The sequence below is a fragment of the Heloderma suspectum genome, chromosome 7 (assembly GCF_057233095.1).
Source record: "Heloderma suspectum isolate Gila_16-S chromosome 7, 16-S_ref, whole genome shotgun sequence".
In the NCBI taxonomy this organism is placed as follows: domain Eukaryota; kingdom Metazoa; phylum Chordata; class Lepidosauria; order Squamata; family Helodermatidae; genus Heloderma; species Heloderma suspectum.
Genome location: NC_139464.1, coordinates 46,065,778 through 46,081,518, shown reverse-complemented (window position 1 = coordinate 46,081,518; position 15,741 = coordinate 46,065,778). Strand labels below are relative to the sequence as shown.

The 15,741-nt window shown below is 44.9% G+C and overlaps 1 protein-coding gene across 1 annotated transcript in view; it reads right to left on the bottom strand.

Annotated features, from left to right (window-relative positions):
- TEF (TEF transcription factor, PAR bZIP family member) overlaps window positions 1–15,178 on the bottom strand; it is a 29,277-nt gene extending 14,099 nt beyond the window's left edge. Inside the window, exon 1 of the mRNA XM_084809969.1 lies at window positions 14,900–15,178. Coding sequence (XP_084666095.1) covers window positions 14,900–14,966 — 67 coding nt within the window. The 5' untranslated portion in view covers window positions 14,967–15,178. The remainder of the gene's footprint in view (window positions 1–14,899) is intronic.
- Between the last annotated feature and the right edge of the window lie 563 nt (window positions 15,179–15,741).

Here is a 15,741-nt window from a genome sequence, read left to right as displayed (position 1 = left end):
ACGCAGCCCCGGCACGTGCTGTGGAGGGGTGAGCAGCTAATTAGCATGAGGGCCACGCCCCTTCCCCGCCCCAGGCGTTGGCGGCCCCGCTGAGGCTCCTACGGCTTTTCGCGCTCTGCGCGCGGCTGCGGCTCAAACGAGCCTGAAAAGGAGGGCTCCGTGTGGTGGTGCGCGCGCACAAGAGCTCCGAGACCGGCCAGGCGGAGGCGGAGCCCTCTACCTGCGCGTGAAAGATAGTTGGGGGCGGGGGAGAGAAGGTTGTCTGAGGACAGAAGAGGTGCGATGACGCCACAGGGGCCTAGATCCGGATAGGCGCGGAAAAGACTTGGCGAGGGTTTTAGAGATTGCGCAGCTCTTCTATTGGGAGGGAGGAATCCCTTCAGCAAGATACAGCAGGCGGAGAAGCAATTGCACCCTGGAAACTAGTGCAAACTAGTGTTCCATGATATGCAAACAGATATATTGTTTATGTTGTGTTTTCAGGGTGTTTCCGGGCTCAGGGAGTGGGATAGCAGTTCAGATTCTGAAGGAGAACCATCAGACATGGGGGAGGTGTTTTCCCAGGCTAGCCCAGATATGAGTAGGTCTGCTTCTCAGGTTACAACCGTCCAGATGGCTGAGCTGGAGGGTCCCTCCTCATCCCTGTGAGAGGCAGCAAACAGGAGGTTGACCTAATGGCTGCCAGGCGCAGGTGCAGAGCAGAGAGAGAAGTCGTCGGGGCGAAACTTAGATGGTCTACTTGATTGGTCTTGTGTGAAAAGCTGCGCTTAGAGGCCTCATGAGAAGAGAGGGACCTTCCCCCCCCCCCCCAAGTTAGGCTAGGGCGGGCAACTCTCTTAAACCGTTTGAATCCCCTGAAGGAATACCTTTGTAGAAAGAGTGTTCTCTGAGAATTTGCATCTGTATGACCCTGTGAAGTAATGGATTAAAAGCTGTAGACTGAAGCCTCTCCTCTGTGTATGTTTGGGCATTGAAGTGAAGCAGGGAGCTAAGGGAATCCTGACAGCATTTCTCTCTCACACACCACACATACACACACACACACTCCCTGCCTCTCATTACCTTCATGGATCACTGCCTTGTTGTGGCGAAGGGGCTTGCGTAACTCAGTGAAGCCATAAGCTATGCTGTGCAGGGCCACCCAAGACGGGCAGGTCATGGCGGAGAGTTCTGACAAAATGTGGTCCACTGGAGAAGGAAATGGCAATCCACTCCAGTATTCCTGCCAAGAAAACCCCATGGAATGTAGCACAAGGCTAAAAGAGATGACGCCAGAAGATGAGCCCCTCAGGTCAGAAGGTGTCCAATATACTACTGGGGAAGAGCAGAGGGTATTTCCAAGTAGCGCCAGAAAGAGTGAAGCGGCTGGGCCAAAGCCGAAAGGGCACTCAGCTGTGGATGTGTCTGGTGGTGAAAAGAAAGTCCGATGCTGTAAAGAACAATATTGTTTAGGAACCTGGAATGTAAGGTCAATGAATCAAGGTAAGCTGGAGGTGGTCAAACATGAGATGGAAAGACTGAACATCAACATCTTGGGAATCAGCGAACTAAAATGGACAGGCATGGGCGAATTTAATTCAGGTGACCATTATATCTACTACTCTGGGCGAGAATCCCTTAGAAAAAATGGAGTAGTACTCATAGTCAATAAAAGGGTGGGAAAAGCAGTAGTGGGGTACAATCTCAAAAACGATAGAATGATCCCAGTATGAATCCAAGGCAAACCATTCAACATCACAGTAATTCAAGTCTATGCCCCAACCACTGAGGCCAAAGAAGCTGAGGTTGATCGGTTCTATGAAGACCTACAACACCTTCTAGAACTAACACCAAAAAAAGATGTCCTCTTCATCATAGGGGATTGGAATGCTAAAGTAGGAAGTCAAGAAATCCCCGGGATAACAGGCAAGCATGGCCTTGGTGTACAAAATGAAGCAGGACAAAGGCTAATAGAGTTTTGCCAAGAGAACACGCTGATCATAGCAAACACTCTTTTCCAACAGCACAACAGGCGACTCTACACATGGACATCACCAGATGGACAATATCGAAATCAGATTGATTATGTCCTTTGAGGCCAAAGATGGAGAAGCTCTATACAGTCAGTAAAAACAAGACCTGGAGCTGATTGTGGCTCAGATCATGAGCTTCTTATTGCAAAATTTTGGCTTAAATTGAAGAACGTAGGGAAAATCACTAAACTATTCAAGTATGACCTAAATCATATCCCTTATGAATATACAGTGGAGGTGACAAATAGATTTAAGGGATTAGTCCTGATAGAGTGCCTGAGGAACTATGGATGGAGGTCCGTAACATTGTTCAGGAGGCAGCAACTCAATCCATCCCAAAGAAAAAGAAATGCGAGAAAGCAAATTGGCTGTCTGAGGAGGCTTTACAAGTAGCTGAAGAAAGAAGGGAAGCGAAAAGCAAGGGAGAAAGGGGAAGATATATCTAACTGAATGCAGAGTTCCAGAGAATAGCAAGGAGAGACTAGAAGGCCTTCTTAAATGAACAATGCAAAGAAATCGAAGAAAACAATAGAATGGGAAAGACTAGAGATCTCTTCAAGAAAATTGGAGATCTCAAGGGAACGTTTTGTGCAAAGACGGGCATGATAAAGGACAAAGAAGGCAGGAACCTAACAGAAGCAGATGAGATTAAGAAGAGGTGGAAAGAATACACAGAAGAACTATACAGGAAAGATCTTAATGTCCCTGATAGCCATGATAGTGCGGTCACTGAACTTGAGCCGGACATCCTAGAGAGTGAAGTCAAGTGGGCCTTAGGAAGCATTAGTAACAACAAAGCTAGTGGAGATGACAGTATTCCAGCTGAGCTATTTAAAATCCTAAAAGATGATGCTGTTAAAGCGCTGCACTCAATATGCCAACACATTTGGAACACTCAACAGTGGCCACAAGACTGGAAAAGGTCAGTTTACATTCCAATTCCAAAGAAGGGCAATGCCAAAGAGTGTTCAAACTACCGTACAGTTGCGCTCATTTCACATGCCAGCAAGGTTATGCTCAAAATCCTACAAGCTAGGCTTCAGCAGTATGTGAACCGAGAACTACCAGAAGTACCAGCTGGGTTCCGAAGAGGCAGAGGAACTAGAGATCAAATCGCCAACATTCGCTGGATCATGGACAAAGCAAGAGAATTCCAGAAAAACATATTTCTGCTTCATTGACTACACTAAAGCCTTTGATTGTGTGGATCACAACAAACTGTGGCAAATTCTGAAAGAGATGGGAGTACCAGACCACCTTACCTGTCTCCTGAGAAACCTGCACGAGGGCCAAGAAGCAACAGTAAGAACCAGACATGGAACAACCGATTGGTTCAAAATTGGGAAAGGAGTACGACAAGGCTGCATATTGTTGCCCTGCTTATTTAACTTATATGCAGAGTACATCATGAGAAACGCTGGGTTGGATGAATCACTGGTCGGAATTAAGATTGCCGGGAGAATTATCAACAACCTCAGATACGCAGATGATACCACCCTAATGGCAGAAAGCGAAGAGGATCTAAAGAGCCTCTTGTTGAGGGTGAAAGTGAAGAGTGCAAAAGCTGGTTTGAAGCTCAACATTAAAAAAACTACGATCATGTCATCTGGCCCCATCACTTCCTGGCATATAGAAGGGGAAGAAATGGAAGCCGTGACAGATTTTATTTTCTTGGGCTCCAAGATCACTGCAGACGGTGACTGTAGCCATGAAATTAAAAGACGCTCCTTGGGAGGAAAGCTATGGCAAACCTAGACAGCATAGTAAGAAGCAGAGACATCACCTTGCCGACAAAGGTCCATATAATCTAAGCTATGGTTTTCTCAGTAGTAATGTATGGCTGTGAGAGCTGGACTGTAGGGAAGGCTGAGTGCCGAAGAATTGATGCTTTCGAACTGTGGTGCTGGAGAAGACTCTTACGAGTCCCCTGGACTGCAAGGAGGTCAAATCAGTCCATCCTAAAGGAAATCAACCCTGAGTGCTCATTGGAAGGACAGATACTGAAGCTGAAGCTCAAATATTTTGGCCATCTAATGCGAAGAGAAAACTCTCTGGAAAAGACCCTGATGCTAGGAAAGATTGAAGGCAAAAGGAGAAGGGGACAGCAGAGGATGAGATGGCTAGATAGCGTCACCGATGCAATGAATATGAACTTGAGCACACTCCGGGAGAGAGCGGAGGACAGGAAGGCCTGGCGTGCTATGGTCCATGGGGTCACAAAGAGTCGGACACGGCTTAGTGACTGAACAAGCTTCCCACGTCACAATCGAAGCCTGTTTTATCGTTGTCATTCAGTTCACATAAATTCTGAATGAGGGGAGGAGTGTATTCAAGCAGCGTTGGAATAAAGCCTCCAAAAATTTTGTTATTCCGTTGGTTGTTTGCTTAATTTGTTTAAGTCCTAGGCTGTAAGAAACATTTCCCTCAGCCTGTGATGGGTTGAAAGATCTGTCACCATGGGGACATTTGCTTGAATGGTAAAACTCTACAGCCAACCATAGAAATTGCCAGCTAGGTTAAGTGTAAAGCAATGGTGTTTTTGTGTCACATGTGGAATGGGTTGTTGTTCAGTCGTTAAGTCGTGTCCGACTCTTCGTGACCCCGTGGACCATAGCACACCAGGCCTTCCTGTCCTCCGCTCTCTCCCAGGGTGTGCTCAAGTTCATGTGGAATGGGTATACCTATGAAAAGCCTACATTACAGTGGCCTGATGAAGGCTCCTTTGATCAAAGTAAATTCCAATATTGCAAGGGTTTTTACAGTCATCACACCTTGGCAAATGGATTATTGGTATTTGTGGGATGATGTAGCTACTAAAGAACAATCTGAAGGGTTAATGTCTTCTCAAGGAGAAAGATTGAAAGTTTTAGAATCAAAGGTTAAAGAATTAACTGTGTCTGGGGCTGCCACCACTCCTCTGCCTCCTTCTGTTCCTCCTTCTGTTTTAGTTCCTCCTGCTTATGGTTGCCCACCCGCATCCTCTCTGCCTGCTGGTCTTTAACAGCCTCTATTTTAGAGGTTTTAAGAACAGCTTTCTGCTCATCTGTGGATTGGAATAAAGTCCATCAGTGAATCCAAGGGCTTCAAGAAAGCCCCATAGATTTTTTCCACCAATTCAGATACTGATGCAACTCTCACTGCCATTTCTTCTTCTCTTTCTTTACATTGGTTGCACCCGCATTGTATGTCAATTGTCTGAGCTGGTACCGGTAACTGTTGGTCCTTTGTCTGCTGACCATGCCTTTTTGTTGTCCCCTACTACTCCTGTAAACCTGTTAGGCTGAGATTTCCTGTGTAAATTAAGAGCCACTATTAAATTATTCGGCTGATAGAGTTTCAGTTGAACTCCTGGCTCCTAACGTGCCAACTCTGCTAGCTGCTCTTATTACCGAAGGAGAGCCCAGCTCAGGCAAGTCTGACCCTCCTGCCTTAGCCAGGGTAAATCCCAAATTGTGGGCAGTCCATCAAAATAAAGTGGGACTGCTAAAGAGTGCACAGCCTGTAAAAATTGCTTATGATCACAGCATGGCATGGCCTCGGGTGGAACAGTATCCGCTGTTACGGGACCCCATGGCTGGCATTGTTCCAGTCATTTCAGACCACAGTGACCAAGGAGTCCTGAAATATTGTACCTCCCCTTGTAACACCCCAGTCCTAAGTCCTGGGGAGCAGAGTCTTAAGGACTCCCCAGAAAAACTGAAAGACCAGGTCAAATTTTGAAATATCAGAGAAAACCCACAGAAATTTAGAAAAGAATTGCAACCAGTGATCCCTTGTTAAAATCCTAAATGGGCTCACATGAACCAACTCAAGAAGTGCATACTAGATTAAAGAAACAAGCAAACTGGCCAAATCAAGAACCAGCTGATCTTAATACTCATCAATTGTAAACAAAACAAAAGTGAGACTACAGCAGACTAGGAATCGTCTAAAGACATTTTTGAAAAACATTCTAGTGTTGCTACCACTTTTCTGTAACCAAGCTGAACATTTAGAAAAATAAGTGTTCCCACCGGCCTGGCCAGCCAATGGAAACAGTATACATAGATGTCATAACACTGATCTTTAAACTATTTTTGTGCCTTGGCCACCAAGTGTGTAAGAAAACAGTAGCACCTTTGCATGAAGATGTTAAATTAGTAAATATAGTTAGCAAAAACTCACATAAACAAAATTAAGGAGATGGCAAAAGTATTCTGGAGGAGGAAGAAGTTGGTAGAGTGAGAAAAATAGAAATTAATTAAGAGGCACTGAACATTAGTGCCAAAGGGGGGATTTGTAGGAGAAAAGGCATTTTCTGCAGGCCTAAACCAAAGTCCCCAAGATGGAAAAGTATTAAGAATGTTGTAAGAGAATTACTGTGAAAAATAAGACACAAACCTGGGTGAGAGGGTGGAATAAACATTCCTAAGCACATATAAAGACTCTGACTGACTCTTTCTGAGTCTTGAGACTCCTATCTCACGAAGACAATGGTTCCCTGTTGCTTCATGAGATAAGGGACTGCCTTGCAAGAAGTTGCAAGTATTTTAGCTCAAGCTGTGCTTAGGGGTGTATTCATGGCTCTCATAGAAAGAAGCATCCTATACATGTGATAAATGCCTGATGTGTGCGTGATCATCTTAAACCCTATATGATTGGATATAGGTAGCCTATGCTAATTTTTGATAGGCTAAGACCTTTGCTTAACATTTTCTATGTATGTATTTTGTTTTCTTTATAAACCATGTAACCTGGTCCCCCAGTTTGTAGTTCCTTGGTGAATTACCCGTGTATACACATTTTGAATAAAGTGTGATTTCAGATATGTGACCACCAGCCTCATCCTTCGGGCGGGGATGGTTCTCACTCTGTTTGTTTCCCCGACAAGACACACTACTAGCATCACACACTGAAGTAGAATTCATCTGAGACCACGCTAAAAGGCCACAAACCTAATCTTATAGTGGTGATAGGAATAGTTCCCTCCATATATGTCCCTCTGTAGAAATTAAGATCTTGTATTTAGGTGCCAGCAATTCTGCTGTAAGGCTGAGCAGAGCCTTTTCAGGAGATGGATTTGTGCTTTGGAGCTCACTCCCCAGCGGGATCTGACAGGTCCGATTCACTTGAGTTTTTCAAACAATTATTAAAAGCCTCTTGACCAAGCTTGCCGGAGCTACAAAGTCTGTGGATTTTAATACAGAATCAAAGTTTGAGGGGATCAAGGAAGTCAGCTAGTCCAAGCCACTGCTCAATGCAGGATCTACAATGCAAGACACAGCTGCAGCATCTCTCACAGATAGCTGTCCAGCCTCTACTTAAACACCCCCAGCAAAAGAGAGTCCACCACCTCCCTATGCAGCCTGTTCCACTGGGGAGGTGTGTGCTGTTTGAACTGATTTTATGCTGTTTTGTATTATATGCATTTATATTATTTAAAGCCACTGTAAATGCTGTTTTGCAGGGAAATGGGGTATGTCCCTACCCACTTCCCAGATACGTTTCAGAAATAATATGCCAGGGAGTGCACTCCAAACGCACCTGCTGCTTCCAATCAAAAGTTGACATCTGCATCCCAGAGGTATATAGAAAAAAGCCAATATCCTACCCTTATTTTGGTAGATGTAGGCCCCTCTTACCACTCCCACTCCTGGGAGCATGGACAAGTCTATTTTTGCTTATGAAAATCTGTAAGGTGGTATGAAAATTGATGGTGCTGCATAAATAATAATCCCTTGACATTTGAATCCACAACATGTTCTTCTATAGGAATAATAAGTACTACATAATAAATCACACTTAATATGGGGCACTGTTAAGTTCAAGTATGGCTTACACTGGTTGTCAGGAGTCACAACATTGCCCTGCTCTCAGTCTGCCTTGTTACAGTCAAGCAAAGAAAGTTGGCTTATGATACTTATGGCTTAGTAAAGCTACTAAAACAAGTTTCAGAGACAGCTTGAAGCACAGAACAAGTTTTCCAGGGTACAAAGTTATTGAAGAAATCATGGTCTCTAAAGTCAAACCACAATCATCTCCTGCATTGATTTCCTTCAGTGGTTAGTTCCACTATCAGACACGTTTGCATTATCTCTGGAAGATCCAACTGGATGTCATCAGGTGGTGATGCTGTGCTCTACCAGTCCCACTAAAGGCTTATTGCTCTAAATTCTAAACAGAATGATGGGGAGAAGAATTATCCTTCAGTGTGAAATCTGGAACTCAGTAATAAGATTAGCCATAATAGGTTTCTAGATACTATCAACATATCCTAGTGCACAAACACAAAAGGACACATGTCATCTGGAGATTTGGGCTGAGGTGTGTCATCACTATACATTTTCTCTTTTTCAACCAATACAGATGAGACTGTAGAGGTGTTAGGCTGATGTTTGAAAACAGTAATGGTCTGGATGAGGGCCAATAATCTGAAGATCAGTCTAGACAGGGTGGAGATTCTGTTGGGTGGTTAATTTGGCCTAGGAAGTGGTGTTCAGCCTCTTCTGCACAGGATTGCACTCCTTTTATATAAGGTTAGCAACCTGAATGTGATGTTAGAACTGTTCTTATGCTTGGAAGCCCAAGTGGCTTCTCTGGCCCATAGCACCTTTCACCAACTATGGCTGGTGAACTAGTTGCAGCCCCTCCTAGAAAGAGATACCCTGGCCATATTTACCCATGCTCTGGAAACATTGCTAGACTATTGTAATATGTTGTAAATGGAGCTGCCTTTGACAATTATCTAGATATTTCAGTTAGTACAAAATACAGCAACAAGATTACCAACTATGATTAGCTGAATGGGACACATCATGCCCATCTTGAAACAACTGCACCAATTGTTCTTGGAAACGAACGATTAAATGTGCTCGTTCTTACCTTCAAAGTCCTAAACCCAAAGGACCAGATGAACCTGGGCAAATATTAAGAGCTTTCTCAAGACCCTTCTCCAAGTTCCCATCTTTGGATATGAAGTAGGTAAAGGGCCTTTTTTTGTTGTGGCGCTTCCCTGCTTCTGGAATGCTCTCCCCAGGGAGGCTTGTCTGGTACCGACTCTGCTCTGTCTGGTCTTTGGGGTGCCAAGTGTTGTTGTTCTTTAATACAGGCCTTGGATAGAGCAATCCTGTGGTCCCTAGACAGAGTCTGGTGGAACCACAGGATATTTTGGATTCCTGGATCTGAGGTCAGAGACAGCGCTCCAAGCTCAGACCCAAGAATCCAAGCTCCCCTCCCCTTCCCCCTTGCAGCCAATGTGGAGAGAACCGTGCCAGCTGCCTTTCCGAGATCGCAAAAGTGACCTTGGAGAGCGACCTTGGAGAGCTGGTGGGCAGGGAGAGGATTGTAGAGGCTGGGAAATTAACTATCCTGAGACCTCTCCAGCCTCCTTCCCACCCCCCTCCAATGCGCCCCAGCTAGATGGGCAAAAAAGCCCGTCTAGCTAAAATGCAGAGCGGGAGCATCAACAGAGGTGAGGATCACCTCTCCTGCTCTGCACTGGATACTCATAGGCTGGATATTTGTAAGCTTACGAGTATCAAGAGCGGATCCTATAGGATTGCGCCCTTAGTGTCATATTCTACATCTTTTTATTCTGGGGATGCATGTGTTTTTACTTTATTCTGTTGCTGCTGCTTTTAAACATTTATTGCACTTTATGTTTTTAGAACTACTTTAAAATTATAAGCTGCTTTGAAAGCCTGAAGACTAAATGCAGGATAATTGTAATCAGTTAATAAATGTCATTTTAGGCACCCTGTTCACTCCCTTTCCCTCAAAATGGAGAAAATAAATTCATTGTAATGGCATGTCTCTCATTCGGAGAATCAAAACAGCTTGTGTAAAGGTTGCATCACAAAGAATTGCCTCAGGCATCAGAGGAAGAAATTGCATCTGGTGAAATAACACGGTCTATTAAGGGGGCATACAGATGTCCCTAGTTTTAGAGGTAAGCTTTTTGTAGCAGTACATTTAACACATTTTGGACAGATTTACAACTTCTTCCCCAGATTGAATTCAGTGAAAATCTGTTCCTTTGGTTCAAAACATGTGCTGGTAGTGTATGGCACTGATTTGCTGGCCCTTATGCCAATAACGTAGCTACTTTCTCCTGTCTTCTTGAAGCAGTTTTATAAGTGTTACAAATGGTGTATTGGAAAAGTATTTTATAAGTTTTTTAAAAAGAAAATTGCACCAAGCAAGGTGGATGGGGGAAACCAAGCAGGCAGTGCACCAGAAGGTGCATAGTGGAAAAGGGCAAACAGGAAGGACAGCAAACCAGAATTTGGACTGGATGCTATGTTTTTATGGAGCGAACTCCACAGCTAAAACACTGCTACCCACTCCTGTTTCCAGGTATGTCTGTACATATTAAGGTATATTTCAAGCCCTAACTCTCCGAATTCTAGTTCCAATTTCTATATTACTTTGCAGACCCAGAGAAAAATCAGGAGGTTCCTTTGTCCTCCCCCCATCTGCCCAAAAACAGTGTTTAAGGATACATTCCCTGGTAAGGTTGTTTTGGTTTTAAAACTTATCCGCACATTAATGCACATTCTTTTACTTCTAGGTCAGCTAATGTGGTTCTTGAAAAATATGCTAAAATACATATCTTAATTTGGACCAAGGGATCAAAGATCCTGCTATCACTGTGTATCTGAGCTGTTTTTGTCTTACATCGTAACAGTAACTATGCACACCTTCTGCTGGTGCAAGACCACACCACCCCCCAAACAAGAAAGAGGCTTGCTTCCAAAGCCTAAAACAGGGTATACAACTTCATTCACTCTGTGTGATGCACCATGTACATCACTGCCCTCTGCCTCTCCCTCACTTTTTTCTTCTTCTTTTTTGCATTCTGGTTCGGTCACACCTCCACCCACTATCTCTACTCCTTCTCAGTGAACTCTGTGGTACCACCACACAAAACTTTCAGTCTCCAAGCAATTGCACACCAAGGAAGTCAGAGACAGAAAGTGGGTTCTGCAGCATGGCTGGATAACTGAAACATGCTGGGGAAATAAACCTGGCACCACCTCCACTGAGTGTGCCTCTGAATCCAAGGAGAGGACAATCAACATCCTCCCAACCCATCTTCATCACTGAGGGGCCTGTGGGAGTTGCAGATTTCCGCAAAAAGTGGTGGGAAGGAATTCCTCCTGCTGTAATCAGCACATGGCCTTTTCTGGAGGCTGGCCCTTACAGACAAGAAAACGAACATGAAGAGATAATCTCACAGTGACTGCAAGAAGATATTCAGTCACAGTGTTGTAGATCATGAAACTGTATAATAAGTGTGTGTGTGTGTGTGTGTGTGTGTATATATATATATGTGTGTGTGTGTGTATATATATATATATATATATATGGAGGTGCCCCAGATGAAAATAAGATTGAATTTGGCCACCTTTTCAGACTTTAGGGGCCATTGCTTTAGGCAACTTGCCTGTACCTCAATCTATCTCTGAAACTTTACTTGAAGCTTTACTAAGCATTATGTACATATACGATGCAAAATATACAATATGCTGTCCAGTAGAGGTCAGTGATGCACAAACAGAAAATAGTTCAGTTTGTAGGGGTGTAGGAACCCCACTCACCTGAGTCCGCTGGGGGGTCCGCAGGGGGGGGGCGATCTGTTCCTCCCCCGGAATCCTCCCCGGCCAGCTTTGCTCCGCAGTGAGTCCGCGGAGCCGCTGGCCAGGTCCGTCTGCTGTCGGACTTCCATCCAGTGTCGGTCTGCAGATGCCATTTGCGTCCCTGTCCCTTTGTGTGATAGGCTACGTAAAGATTTACATAGCCTATCATGGCAAAGAGCAGGGACGCAAATGGCGTCCGCTACGCCGGACACCATTTGCTTCCGCAGACCGGCAACGGACTATCCAGACCCGGCTGGCGGCAGGTAGGATCCGGCCGGTGCGAACTTTGCAGGGTGGCGGAGGTAAGTGGTCTGTTCCACCACGGACTCCGAGGGGGCGGATTCTTTAGAATTGGAGTCCATGGTGGAATTCTCCGCCATCCCTACCAGTTTGCCCAAAGCAAGAAGAATGTACTTATGCAGCATTCCAGGCACCCATCATCTCCTTTAAATCATCTCCTCAGCCATGATGCATGCAATATTACCACACCACTGAGGTGTCTGCTTGATTTCTGGCATGCTAACACTGCACCTGAAGGCAAGGCAATCTAATTTAAACAAGGCACCAGGTATGTGGGACATCTCACAGAGATGTTCCTCATGCTTGCCTGGCATCTTATTTAAATCAGGCTTCTGTTTGCAGAGTGAAAGAGTCACAATTTGGCATGGCAGAATTACCCACATGGGCAAAGCTCTTGGAGCCAACTTCTAGACTAGGATGGCACATATTGTGCTACACTGCAGGCATATAGTTTTGCACATAGCAGGATTTGATATATACTAATTAGGAACTGCATGGGCTTTCTATGAGGTTAGGGCCATCTATATAACATTATGCCCAGACACTGGTTTTGCAGCTCTGCCAAACCACTGATGAGACAGGTTATTCTGAGCTTCTTTACTTAGAATTCCTCTGGAATTAGTTATTCAGACTGACAAGCAGATTAAATAGGGTAATGTGTTAAATCCTGTGTGTGAGACCAAAGTGTACCTTTCTGGTTTGCTCAGGTTAGGCAGTCTCTCATCTTCAGATTCAATTCCCTTTAGTTGTAGCAATAGCCCTGAGCTGTGAAGTAATCAAATAGAGGATTCAGGGAGACTAATAATTGTTTCACAATTAAACTTGTGATGGGGCTTTCCATTTTTTAAATTATTTTTATTATTACATTTATATCCCAGCTGTCTTCTTCTTGCAAGGAACCCAAGGCAGCTTACGTCATCATCCTCTTCTCCATTTTATCTTCACAACCCTTTGAGGTAGGTTAGGTTGAGAGTCAGTGACTAGCCCAAAGTCACCCAGTGAGGTTCAGGGCTAAGTGGGGACTAGAACCCAGATCTCCCAGGTCCCAGTCCAACACTCTAAGCACTACACCATGCTGGCTCTCACACCATTGTATATTGGGTGGGGAGAAAGTCAGCTCTGATGCAAAAGGCAGACACGTTAGAGGATGTATGTGTGTAGGGAGAGCCATTGGAAAATATTATAGAAGAATGTGTAAAAATGGAGGATTTGCTCCATTTAATTTACAGAGGAGGATGCAAGGTGGATCCTGTTTCTCCTACTTTTCTTCCTATTACAGAAAGGGGCATTGCACTGGGATGTATATTTACTCCAATAAGATGGTCCAGTTTCATAAAGCTGTGTAGTACTGATATTTAGTAAAGGCTGAAAGCTGTATGGTTAATGGATAAGGGAGGTCACCCTGAAAGTGTGTTGCCAATGCATCGTAACCTAAGAATCCAGCTCCAGAGTAGCCAAGATAAACTACATCGAGAAGAGAGTTAATTACTGTCCTCAGAGATCCCTACCTGTTCCTTTCTACACACCTCTTGGATAAAATCCTCCAGGTCATTTCAGTCCTTAGGATCTAAATACCAAAGTTAAGGAACCAATTGACAGCATACTATTGTTTGATCCTTGGCCGTGCACACATTTTCCTTCCAAAGGTAGTGCAGACATCTGGCTCCATTTTATACAGGTGGATTATTGGACAAGTTTTGGCAAGGAAGGAAGTAGAAGACTAGAAGAATGTTGCTGGGGGAGCGGCAAAACAATGAAAAACAAGTATATTATTTTCTGTTATCCCCATCTTCACCATGGCACCACATGCCCAACTGAGCTTTAGCCGTCATTGCTATGCTATTGACATTGTGACGGGCAGGGGGGCACAAACACCCTCAGCAAGCCTTTTCTGCTGATATTAACCCATTATATCACCTCATTACAACAGCTGCATTCTTGCACAAGTTTGGTAGGCTGACATGACCAGCCACTCATATGATGTGCTCAGGTATGTAGTAACTGAAGAAAACACGCGCGCACACACACAAACCCCATGGTAGCATTTGTTCCATTCTAGTCCACAGAGGCTCAAATTTTGATCAAGTGATTAAGGACACAATCCTATCCATGTTTAGGCCAAAAAAAAAAAAAATCCCCACAAAAAGTCCCATGCTGGCTGGGAATGCTGGGAGTTGTAGGGCTTTTTTTTCTGCCTAACATGCATAGGATTGTACCCTAAATTATTTTCCTCTGGGAAGTCCCTTCCCTTCATGGTGTAAAGTTGTAAATTCCTGCCTCGATTTCAGTATATTCTATTCTACAAAATACAGGTCTGCTCTGATGTGCAATGACCACAACTTTACACAATCAAGGGAGCAACTCAATTTATCTCTTCCTTCACTTACATTTTTGCTCAACAATGCTTTTATGGGGCTATTTCGAAGGCAAAAGTTGAAACCTTGAGGTGGCATCTTTTCTGGATCTTTTCCCTCCTCCTGTTCAAAGAAATAAGAGAGAGGAAGCGACTGTACACCCTTGGTGGTGTAAAGTTGTGGTCATTGTACATCAGAGCAGACCAATAGCTTGTGGAATGGAATATATTGAAATCGACGTGGGAGTTAGCCCTGACAGTTTTCTCCGACTAGAGCGCCTCCAGAAGCAAATTACTCGGACTGGGAGATCAAACCGAATCAACACATATTTGACATCCTTTTTCCATTTCTTCTACTGCCCCATACACACCCAGGCAGATTAGCAGCAACAGAAACGACGTCTGTCGGCACATGCCCTTCTTCCCGACTTTGTGATCGCATAACGTTGCCACAACCCTCGCAGCTAAACTCAAATGAGAGACAACGAAGGGTCTTGCAGCACTTTAAAGACTCTGTTATTGCTATCCTGCTGAATCCAGTTAGGGAGAAGTCCTCGAGGTGAAGCTAATCTCTCTTCCATGCTGTTCCCCGTTCCCCGGCTCCAGTCCTCCCCTACCTTTCAGAGCGCCCGTCCAGGGTAAAGCGTATTCCAGGAGAGATTTCAGGACTTCAGGAAAGTCCATGGCACAAGCGACTCCAAGTCTGTTGCAGCGGGGCGTTTACCGTCTTGGTGGGGAGGACAAATCCTTTTTCTTTCTTCCCCCGGGAAGGGCCGCGTGGGCTGGTGGGTGCGTGTCTGAGATCACAGCGCCGGCTTTAACAGAAGTCACAAGCGCAACGCCAGAGGCGCCTGGAGCGAAGCGGCGGCACAGCTCCAGGCTGCGAAAATGAGGGAGCGGAGGAGAGAGAGGAAGAGCCAATCAGAGACAGCCCACCGCTCTACACCTCCACTCCCCTTCAACCGGCCAATGACAAACAGGGCTGGGCCGAGCTGCCGGGATGGGTTTACAGGGCCCGCCTCAGCCAATCAGGCTGCAAAGAACTGGGCCGGTTACCTAACTTGTGGAAGGGAACGGCTTGATCGTAAGAAGGGCTTTAAGTGTGAGCAGACAAGCAACAAATCAAAGGAGGATTCTGACAGTCGGCGCAACGTGTACCTCCCACGATCAACAAGTAAACTGTCAGCAGCCCGTCCGCCCAGCCTCCTCCGGTAAATAGATCAGAGGATATTCTCTGCATCTTTCATGTATTAGCATGGCCCATTTTCTTTGAGAGCGTGGAATGGCAATGCAAATTGCCAGTCACCTTCTCGAGAGTGTGCACCTTGACAGTGAAAATTGTCATCTCTTAGGTAATATTTCTAGTTGCGTCTACCAATCTGAAGAACATTTTATATTTGTTTTTCATATGCTAGTGCCTTTTGTGGGGTCATGACCCACAGGGTCAAAGTTCTTACCC